The 11606-nt window shown below is 44.2% G+C and overlaps 1 protein-coding gene across 1 annotated transcript in view; it reads left to right on the forward strand.

Annotated features, from left to right (window-relative positions):
* Window positions 1-11150, forward strand: part of oxr1a (oxidation resistance 1a) — a 451468-nt gene extending 440318 nt beyond the window's left edge. Inside the window, exons 10-11 of the mRNA XM_059646345.1 lie at window positions 10346-10508; window positions 11133-11150. Of these exons, the coding sequence (XP_059502328.1) occupies window positions 10346-10508; window positions 11133-11150 (181 nt within the window). The remainder of the gene's footprint in view (window positions 1-10345; window positions 10509-11132) is intronic.
* Window positions 11151-11606: the final 456 nt, after the last annotated feature.

Genomic DNA, 11606 nt, shown 5'->3' on the forward strand with positions numbered 1-11606 from the left:
TGGTGCATATTTCCATGACTGACTGAACTGGGCATGTGCTACCAGTACAACAGAGTACCACTAGCTTAGGCTAGATGGTGTGAGGACCAACAGAAGGGGAAACCATCCTTGACAATCTTTTTCTTTCATTAATTCACAGACATGGGCATCGCTGGCTGGGCCAGCATTTATTGCCCATTCCTACTTACCTTCGACAATGCTGTGGTGAGCTGTCTCCTTGAATGACTGAAGCCCGTTTGATGTTGGTATACCCACAGTGCTGTTTGGGAGTCAGTTCCAGAATTTTGACCCAGTAGCACTGAAGGACCAGAAATATATTTCCAAGTCAGGATGGTGAGTGACTTGGAGGGGAACTTGCAAGTGATATTCCCATGTATTTGCTGCCTTTATCCTTCTATGTGTTAGTATTTGTGGGTTTAGAAGGTGTAGTCTAAACAGCCTTCGTGAATTTCTGCAATGCATCTTGTAGATGGCACACACTTGCTCCTGAGTGTCAGTGATGGATAGACTGAATGTTTGTCAGTGTGGTGACAGTTAAGCAGGCTGCTTTGCCTGCATGGTGTCAAGCTTCTTGAGTGTCCCACTACACTCCTGACTTGAGCAGGTTTTGAATGCCAGGAGATTAATTACTCAGAAAAGATTCCTAATCCCTTGCCTGTTCCCGTAGTGACAGTACTTGTATGACTGGCCCACTAGTTTCTGGTTAATGCTAAACCCCAGGATGCCAGTAATTGGTGATTTTGTCATCAGGATGCCATTGAATGTCAGAGATCATGATTAGATTCTCTGTTGGGGATAGTCATTGCCCCGCACTTGTGTGCCGCAAACGTTACAAAACGCTAGTGCGGCCTCATTTGGAATATTGCGTGCAGCTCTGGTCGCCCCATTACAGGAAGGATGTGGAAGCATTGGAAAAGGTGCAGAGGAGATTTACCAGGATGTTGCCTGGTCTGGAGTGCAGGCCCTATGAAGAAAGGCTGAGGGACTTGGGTCTGTTCTGTTTGGATAGAAGGAGGCTAAGAGGGCATTTAATAGAGATATCCAAGATGATCAGAGGATTAGATAGGGTGGACAGTGAGAGTCTTTTTCCGAGGATGATGACTTCAGCTTGTATAAGGGGGCATAGCTACAAATTGAGGGGTGATAGATTTAAGACAGATGTCAGAGGCAGGTTCTTTACTCAGAGAGTGGTAAGGGCGTGGAACGCCCTGCCTGCCAATGTAGTGAACTCAGCCACATTAGGGGCATTTAAACAGTCCTTGGATAAGCATATGGATAATGATGGGATAGTGTAGGGGGAGGTGCTTAGATTAATTCACAGGTCAGCGCAACATTGAGGGCTGAAGGGCCTGTTCTGTGCTGTATTGTTCTATGTTCTGTGTTCTATGTTACTTGCCACTTTTCAGCCCAAGCCTGGATATTGTCCAGATCTTGCTGCATATGGTCATGAAGTCCTTTAGTATCTAAGGAGTCATCAGTGGCTCTAAACACTGTGCAGTGATCTGTGAGCATTCATATTTCTGACCTTGTAATGGAGGGAAGTCCTTTGATGAAGCAGCTGAAGTAGGATATGGGCAACTATCCTGAGGACCTCCTGCAGAGATGTCCTGGGCTAAAATGACTGACCTCCAACACCCAAAACTGTTCTTTTGGGTCAGGAAGGATTCCACCCAGCAGAGGGTTTTCCACTGATCCCTATTGACTCCAATTTTGGTTGGGCTTCTTCATGCCACATTAAATCAAATTTGACTATCATGACAAGGGCAGTCATACTTGCCTCATCTTCAGGAATTTCACTTGTATTTGAGCCAAGACTGTAATGAGGCCAGAAGCTGGGTTGCCCTAGTGGAATCCGAACTGGGCATCACTGAGCAGGTTATTGCTAAGCCAGACCTACTTGATGGCAGTATTTATGATAACATCCATCACTTTACTTATATTTGTCACTAAACTGATGGGTAGTAATTGTCTGGTTTGGATTTGTCTTTCTAATGTGTAGGACAGAGCTGGGCAATTTTCTACACCGTCAGGTAAATGCAGCGTTGCAGTTGTACTCAAACAGCTTGGCTATTAGTGTGACTAATTCTGGAGTGCAAGTCAACAATCTCCAGTTCTTTTACTGCTGGAATGATGTTGGGACCCATAACCTTTGCAATATCCATTGACCCGAGCCATTTATTGATGGATGTGGAGTGAATCAAACGGGCTGAAGACTGGCATTTGTGATGCTGGGATGTCTGGAGGGGGCTAAAAAAAGATCATTCACATAGCACTTCTAGCTGGAGATTGTTGCAAATGCTTCAATCTTATCTTTTGTACTGATCTGCTCGGCTTTCCCCATCATAGAGAATGGGGTGTCTGTAGATTGTTTAATTGTCCAAAGAGGATTTCAGTTCAGCAGAAATGAAGTCTTGCTTAAGTTGTATAGAGCTATGGTTTGACCAGACCTGGAGTGCAGTTTTGGTCTCCTTCTCTCAAGGAAGATGTCATTGCCATAGAGTGCAACAGAGGTTCAGCAGACATGTTCTTGGGGTGGTGAGACTGTCTATGAAGAGAGATTGGGCAAACTGGGCCTATATTATCGAGAGTTTTGAAGAATGAGAGATAATCTCATTGAAGCCTACAAAATGTTCGAGGGGATAGAGTGGGTAGATGAAGGTAAGAAGTTTCCCCTGGTTGGGAAAAGGAGTCTCAATTTAAAAACAAGGGGATGCCACTTAGGACTGCAATGAGACTCTGTCTTTTAATCAGAGGATTGTGAACCTTCCAGTTATCTACCTCAGAGGGCTTTTGAAGCTCACTGTTTGAGTATATTTATGATCTATATTTAAGGAACAGATTGTTGAATTTTTGATCCTGAATGGCGTACAGGGTGAGGGGATAGTGTGAGTAAAAGACATCAAAGTGTTTCATTGTCCATGATCACATTGAATGTTGGAGCAAGTTTGTTGGGCTAAATGGCTGAATTCTTGTGATGTGTGCAGTAGCTGTGATAAATAAATTGCACTGAACTATTCTAATATTTCCAGTCGTGCTGAAGGTTAACAGGTTTGTCTTCTCCCACAGCTCTGTTCAGTTTCACCTACAGGTCTTGAAATATTCAGTGCATAAATAATGAAATCACAGAACAGTTACAGCACAAAAGGAGGCAGTTTGGCCCATCATGTCATGCGCCAGCATTGCCCTGTAAAATGAATTAGAGAATGGTGCTGACCAATTTTGTTGACTTGAGCTAGGTGCATTGTGTGTACATATTGTTCTTTTTGCTAGAACATGTAGATGTTTTGACCAATTAGAATCAACTTGCCTCATTTGAAATTTAAACTAAGTTTGGTAGTGACTGTCAGTCATCTGTCTGGTACATTCACTGTGGCAATGTCTCATTAATCAGAGAGCACTTGGCAAGCAATCAGCACTCTGTTCCTAAACAGTATAAATATTGTTTTCCCTTTACATTGGTATTTCTTGCAAATTGTTCGACTCTGTATACGATGTAAAGTTTTGACAAAATGATTTCTTTCAGCAGCACTCGGGTACTATACAAAATTATGTATTACTAAAGAGCAAAGCGGTCTCAAACGCAATGAGTGGCCTACTCCTGCTCTTAACTATTTCTTTATGGGATGTGGTTGTTGCAGGTAAGGCCAACACTTAATGCCTATCCCTGATTACCCAGGGGCAAGATGAATATAAGGATTTAATGAACCTGATGGTATACACATGCTTTTACCAATAGCCAACTGTTTATTCCAAATTTTATGAAGTTCAGACTTCACCATCTGATATGGTGGGATTTGAATCCATGGGCCTCAGAACATTAGCCTGGAATTCTGGGTAACTAATCTCATGACATTACCACCACTCCACTGCCTCCCTTGACTTTATAACCTTTGGGGAACACCATTGTCAACTACTCCATGATTCATTGTTCTCAGTCCAAAACTTTTTTTTTCTCTCCAGCTGCTGTCCCCACCCGCCAGCCATCCCCATTTCATGAATCAATTTTGTTTCAAAAACAGAGGGTTAAAATTGTTTCAGAGATAGTAGGAACTGCAGATGTTGGAGAATCTGAGATAACAAGGGTAGAGCTGGATGAACACAACAGGCCAAGCAGCATCTGAGGAGCAGGAAGGCTGAAGTTTCAAGTCTAGGCCCCTCATGATTTTATACATCTCAATAAGGTCACCCCTCAATCTCCTATGTTCCAAGGAATAAAATCCTATCCTGGCTAACCTGTCCCTATAACTCGGGCGTACAATTTCCAGTTTAACTATGTTTTACTTATAACAGGGTGACCAAATTGTACGCAGTACTTCATTGTGGCCTCACCAACGATTTATACAATTGTAACATAACATCCTCACTCCTATATTCAGTGCCTCAACCGATGAAGGCCTGCATGCTAAATGCCGTCTTCACCACTCTGTCCACCTTTGATGCTGCTTTCAACTAACTATGTACTTGTACTCGTTCGACAACACGCCTCAGGACCTTAACATTTACTGTATAAGTCCTACCTTGGTTTGACTTTCTAAAGTGCAACACCTCACGCTTATCTGTATTGAATTGCATTTGCCAATCCTCGGCCCACTTCCCCATCTGATCGAGATCCCTCTGTAATTTTTGGTAACCTTTGACATTGATAATACTTCCTCCTAATTTTGTATCATCTGCAAATTTACTAATCATGCCTTGTTCATTCACATCCAGATCATTTATGCAAATAACAAAGGTCCCAGCGCTGATTCCTGTAGGACACCACTAGTCTCAGGCCTCCGGTCCGAGAAACAACCTTTAATCATCACCTTTTGCTTCCTACCATCAAGCTAATTTTGAATGCAATTAGAGATAGTAGGAACTGCCGATGCTGGAGAATCTGAGATAACACAGTGTGAAGCTGGATGAACACAACGGGCCAAGCAGCATCAGAGGAGCAGGAAAGCTTGACGTTTTGGGTCGGGACCCTTCTTCAGAAATCAATTTGAATGCAGTTAGCTGACTCTCCCTGGATCCCGTGCAGACCAACTTTCATGACTAATCTACCATGCAGGACCTTGCCAAAGGCCTTACTAAAGCCCATAAAAACAACATTTACAGCCCAACCCTCCTCCAACCTCTTGGTTACCCCTTTGAGACTTGAAAAGATTTGTCAGGCATGACCTCCCGTGCACAAATTCGTGTTGACTATCCCAAATCAGACCTTGACTGTCCAAATGTTGGTTGATCCTGTCCGTTGATATCCTCTCCAATAACTTACCTACCACTGATATCAGGCTGAGCGGCCTGTAGTTCCCTGGCTTGTCTTTGCTACTTTTCTTAAACAATGGAGCAACATTAGCCACCCTCCAGGTTTTGGAACTTCCCCAGTGGCTAAAGATGAAGCAAAAATCTCTGCAAGGGCCTCTGCAATTTTTTTCCCATAGCTTCCCGCAACATCTGAGGATGGCCTTGATCAGGCCCAAGGGATTTATCCACCTTGATGCGATTTAAGGCTGCAAACACCTCTTCTCTGGTAATGTGTACGTGGTCCAAAACATTCCCACTTGTTTCCCTTACTTGCTTAGCGTCCATGATTCTCTCCTCAGTAAAAAGTGAGGAGAAATATTCATTAAAAATCTCCCTCATTTCCTGGTCTCTACACATAGATGGCCATGCTGATCTTTACGGGGATCTATTCTCTCCCGAGCCGCTTCTTACTCTTAGTATAGCTATGGAACATCTGGAATTATCTTTAACCTTATGTGCCAGACCATCTTGTTCCCTCTTTTTGCTCCTCTGATTCCCCTCTTGAGTGTGCTCCTGCCCTTTTCATTATCACCTAAGGATTCAGTTGAACCCAATAGCTTAAACCCAATGTATGCCTCCATCTTTATGGACTTCAGTAAGGCATTTGATAAGGTTCCCCATGGTAGGCTCATTCAGAAGGTCAGGAGGAATGGGATACAGGGGAACTTAGCTGCCTGGATACAGAATTGGCTGGCCAACAGAAGACAGCGAGTGGTAGTAGAAGGAAAATATTCTGCCTGGAAGTCAGCGGTGAGTGGGGTTCCACAGGGCTCTGTCCTTGGGCCTCTACTGTTTGTAATTTTTATTAATGACTTGGATGAGGGGATTGAAGGATGGGTCAGCAAGTTTGCAGACGACACGAAGGTTGGCGGTGTCGTTGACAGTATAGAGGGCTGTTGTAGGCTGCAGCGGGACATTGACAGGATGCAGAGATGGGCTGAGAGGTGACAGATGGAGTTCAACCTGGATAAATGCGAGGTGATGCATTTTGGAAGGTCGAATTTGAAAGCTGAGTACAGGATTAAGGATAGAATTCTTGGCAGTGTGGAGGAACAGAGGGATCTTGATGTGCAGATACATAGATCCCTTAAAATGGCCACCCAAGTGGACAGGGTTGTTAAGAAAGCATATGGTGTTTTGGCTTTCATTAACAGGGGGATTGAGTTTAAGAGTCGTGAGATCTTGTTGCAGCTCTATAAAACTTTGGTTAGACCGCACTTGGAATACTGCGTCCAGTTCTGGTCGCCCTACTATAGGAAAGATGTGGATGCTTTGGAGAGGGTTCAGAGGAGGTTTACCAGGATGCTGCCTGGACTGGAGGGCTTATCTTATGAAGAGAGGTTGACTGAGCTCGGTCTCTTTTCATTGGAGAAAAGGAGGAGGAGAGGGGACCTAATTGAGGTATACAAGATAATGAGAGGCATAGATAGAGTTGATAGCCAGAGACTATTTCCCAGGGCAGAAATGGCTAGCACGAGGGGTCATAGTTTTAAGCTGGTTGGTGGAAAGTTTAGAGGGGATGTCAGAGGCGGGTTCTTTACACAGAGAGTTGTGAGAGCATGGAATATGTTGCCAGCAGCAGTTGTGGAAGCAAGGTCATTGGGGTCATTTAAGAGACTGCTGGACATGCATATGGTCACAGAAATTTGAGGGTGCATACATGAGGATCAATGGTCGGCACAATATTGTGGGCTGAAGGGCCTGTTCTGTGCTATACTGTTCTATGTTCTATGTTCTATCTTTTTCCTGACCCAGAACCTCAATATCTCTCGTCAACCAGGGATCCCTAAACCTGCCAGCTTTACCCTTCACCCTGACAGGGACATATTGTCCCTGGACTCTTGCTATCACTATTTTGAAAGCTTCCCATTTGCCAATCATTCCTTTTCCTTCAAACAGACTTATCCAATCAACCTCTGCTGGATCCTGCTTCATGGCCCCAAAATTGGCCTGCTCCAGTTTAGTACCTTAACCCATGGACCTGTCTACCTTTTTCCATAAGTAAGAGAGTTCGAGTCACTGGATCCAATGTGCTCTCCGACTGACATTTCAGTCATTGCTAGACCTGGTTTCCTAAGAGCAGTCTAATGTTGCACCCTCCCAAATAGGGCCCGCTACATATTGATTTAGGAAACTTTCTTGGACACATTTAACAAATTCCACCACTGGGCTTTTTACACAGTGGATGGCTCCAGAGTAACCATCTTAGTTACTTCACCAAAAATCCAATTGCATTACTCAAACATGATCTGCCTTTGACAAATTCTTGTTGACTCTCCTTAACTAACATGAATCATTATCCCCACTGACACCCTTAGTTTTTCCATTTAACCTATTTTTCTAATTAACTTGTTCAGAGGTATTATTACATGCCGCTGCAACAGATTTGAACCTGGGCCTCTGGGATCAAAGATAGGGACAGTGCCACTGTGTCACAAGAGTGATACCCTGATTCCTTTCTTTAAATGACTGACTCCCTCTGTTTTTATTCAACCTATTTTTCTTATCACCCTGTTCAGAGGTGCTATATCACACCTCTTGGGACTTGAACCTGGGCCTCCAGGCTCAGAGGTAAAGACATTGCCAATCTGCTACAAAAACCCTGTCTTTAAAATTAACCTGTTCAGAGATGTAATTGAACACTTCTGGGGCAGGTGGGACTTCATGCCAGGTCTATTAACTTTATAGGTAGGGACACTGCCACTGTGCAACAATAGTCATATTTTAATGAACTTTTCTAATCAACATACTCTGAGATGTTATTACACACTTGTAGAACAGGCGGAACGTGAACCCATGCCTCCCTTGTCTAGGGCAGGGACACTACCACTGCACCACAAGAAGGCCCAGAAGTAATGCTTATGTTTTTCCCCAAATCACCCATGGCTGTGTATGCGTTCTTTTCAGTGACACAGAAAAAAAAGAGCCCATTGATTATGTATTTCAGTTTTTTACTGCACCAGGAAAACACCCATGTAGCCAATTGAATATTAAAAAGCACAGCCTACTAAGGGCAATGCTGTCATTAAAATATGAAGGTGATGGAATTGAGGGGAAGGGTGCTAGGGAGAGAAGGAGGAGACTAAATTAAAATGGAATTGGAGTGGGAATTAAAGTACTCCGTACCCCATGGCACACACCTCCCTCAAAGGCATCAAAAGTATTGATGGACACCGCATGCTTCCTCTCCAATGATACTTGGGTTTGGTGTAAAGGTGGAAGAGGGGCAGGCAGGTGGCAGATATGGTCCCTCCATGGCCAACTGCCTGGACCTCTTTATTGCTGGCCTGGCCAGACCCAGGAGCAGACCGACAATGAGATCCTCAGATATGCCCATACCCTTTCATACCTGGTGCTCACATATCAGGAGTGTGGGGCTGAAGCGCAACCAAAAGCACAACAGAGAGTATTTCTAATAACTAAGGAGGGAGTGAAGATGCTCACAACCAATATGAATATAGTCTAAGGACTCCCACAGTACTGCAAAATGAACATTTACTCTGGGAGTCCATGAACTGCCACAATCTGCAGTTATAATGGAGCACTGCATCCAACACCCTACACCATAGTCCCTTGACGGAAAGAGGGCAGACTCCCACGTAGAAAGACCTCTACTGCGGATCCTTGCTGCCTGGCAGCAAGTAAGGTGTATCCAGGCAACGGACATAAGAGCTGCGGTGGATATTGTGCAACAGCAACCTGTACAAGAACCCTAACAACACAAAACACGTAGTAAGGAGGTGGCTGAGATTGTGGGGCGTAGGTTCCGAAGGGAGGTTTGGAACCTTCGGGCTAATATGAAATTGTGTCCAAACAGGGTTAAGTGCGGATGGGATTACATTACTCAGATGAGCATCTTCCAACTGATACACAAAGTTGGGTTCAAGCACTGCCAATTTTAGGCATCAGATGTGAGCTGGACGTTCACCACTGCTAAGCTTGCCAAGTCGCGCAGCAACATCCAACCCAGGCCTCTGCCACCCAGCATGTCCCCAACTCTGATCACACCTGCAGCCACAGCCCTCCCCTCTGCCAGTCACTCGAACCCATAATGGTAGCGGTGCAGATTCCTGAGCAATAGCTGCTAATCCTGACGGCAGGAAGGCCTGACGTAAGTCAGCCATGTTTTAGACAGTTAGATGCTGGTAAAAGGGGAAGCGATGGCCAAGTGTCGTTATTGCTGGGCTGTTAATCCAGAGATACAGACAACATTCTGGGGACCTGGGCTCGAATCCCGCCATGGCAGGTGGTGGAATTTCAATTCAGTAAATATGTGAAATTAGGAGTCTAATGACGACTGTGAATCTATTGTCGATTGTTGGAAAAACTCATCTGGTTCACTAATGTCCTTGAGGGTAGGAAAGTTCCATCATTACCTAGTCTGGCCTACATGTGACTCCAGACCCGCAGCAATGTGGTTGAATTTTAACTGCCCTTTGAACAATTAGGGATAGGCAATAAAATGCTGCCTAGCCAGTGAGGACCTCATCTAGTGAATGAATAAAGAATGAAAAAAAGACAGAAGGAGCTGCATGTTGTAATTATGGACGCACACCCAGTAGAAAAGTTATATCATCAGGGCACACCACCTGGCAGGAGCCTCAGCGTTAAGGTGTTACTGCAGGGTCTGAAGGCAGAAAATCACTACATGGGTGCAGAGGCACACCAGCAACTGACCACCCTCCTCGACGGGGAGACTCAGAACCTATGCTGTTCCAGAAGAAATGAACTAACATTCTCTGGATTTTTGTGACAAAACCAGGAAAAACAGTCAAAGGGACCAGTCGGTACCATGGCAGGGAGGCCACCAGTTGGTTGATGACTTGCATTCAGCTCCTGTAAGATAGCAGTCAGAGCAATCTTGTCCAGTGGCCGAGGTGAGCTGAGACTTTGGCCTCCAACTCTTGTCAATTTGCCTGCCAGGATTCCTCAGCCAGGCTCAGGTGGACCCCAGATAGAGATGTGTGGTACTCTAGCTTAACCCTGAGTTGCATTGCCCTGGTTACAGCCTCAAGGAAATTGGCTGACATTTAAACAGTGAAAACCATTTGCTTTTCAGGGCTGAGCATCTATATGCCTTCTTTGTGCAATGGTCTCCAGAATTGTATGGCGATGAAACTGGAGAATTGGTGAAGCAGCAAGGATTCATGGTCATCAGAAAGAATGAGAAGTCAAAAATGAATGAGAATTCCAACAATATCCCTTTGCTGGCAGACTGGGAGGTAAGTGTAATTTAGGATTCATTTGTGTCATTTGGGAAGCAATGACAAAATCTTTATTAAGTCATTTGTAAATAGTGCATGTGCAGCTTAAATTTTTAAAAGAACAAAGGATAAAAATTAATAAAATCTCAGAATTTTACACATCGTGCCTGATTCAGCTCCCAAAAGAGTTACCTGACTTGATCCATTCTCCAGCCCCACCTTTACAGCCAACTAACATCTTCACTTTCAAACGTATATCCAACTTTCTTTTGAAACCTCCAATGGAGTCTGCCTCCACCACTCTCCCAGGTAGTGCATTCCAAATCCTAACAACTCTGGGTAAAAACGTTTGTCCTGATCTGACACTCCTAACTCTCTCGCTGACAATCTTAAAATTGTGACCTGTAATTACTGATGTGGTCACTTTTAAATCTTCTCTACTCCATGGAAAATATGCACAATTTCTCTAATCTTGTATCTCATATCCCTCATTCCTGGTATAATTCTAGTAAATTTCCTATGCCGTCTGCCCAGAGCGTTAACATCCTTCCTTAAATAAGGTGCCTGAAACTGGACATAATGATTCATAAAGGTGTAGCATCACTTCCTTTTAGGCTTTGTGCTTTATTTGTAAACCCAAAGATCCAAGAGGCATTCTGAGCATCTTGAGCACTTGTGCAAAATGGGTGTTATTGGACAGTTAACTGCATTGAGTACAATAAATCTACCAGAAGGAGGTGGATGCTTTGGAGAGGGTACTGTTACAAGGGGGCATAATTTTAAGGTGCAGAGGAGATTTACCAGGGTGCCGCTTGGATTGGAGGGCAGGTCATAAGAGAAAAAGTTGAAGGAGGTAGGGCTTTTTTCATTGGAAAAGCAAAGAAGGATGAGAGGTGATTTGATAGAGGTGTACAGGATGATGAGAGGCATAGAGTGGATAATCAGAGACATTTTCCCAGTGAGGAAATGATTACGACATGGGGGATTAATTTTAAGGTGATTGGTGGGAGGTAGAGGGGAGAGGTCAGAGGTAGGTATTTCACACAGACAGGGGCGAGCATGTGGACTGCACTGCCGGCATTGGTAGTGGAGTCACATACTTTAGAGACGAAAGCA

Source organism: Stegostoma tigrinum, chromosome 5 (assembly GCF_030684315.1).
Source record: "Stegostoma tigrinum isolate sSteTig4 chromosome 5, sSteTig4.hap1, whole genome shotgun sequence".
Classification (NCBI taxonomy): domain Eukaryota; kingdom Metazoa; phylum Chordata; class Chondrichthyes; order Orectolobiformes; family Stegostomatidae; genus Stegostoma; species Stegostoma tigrinum.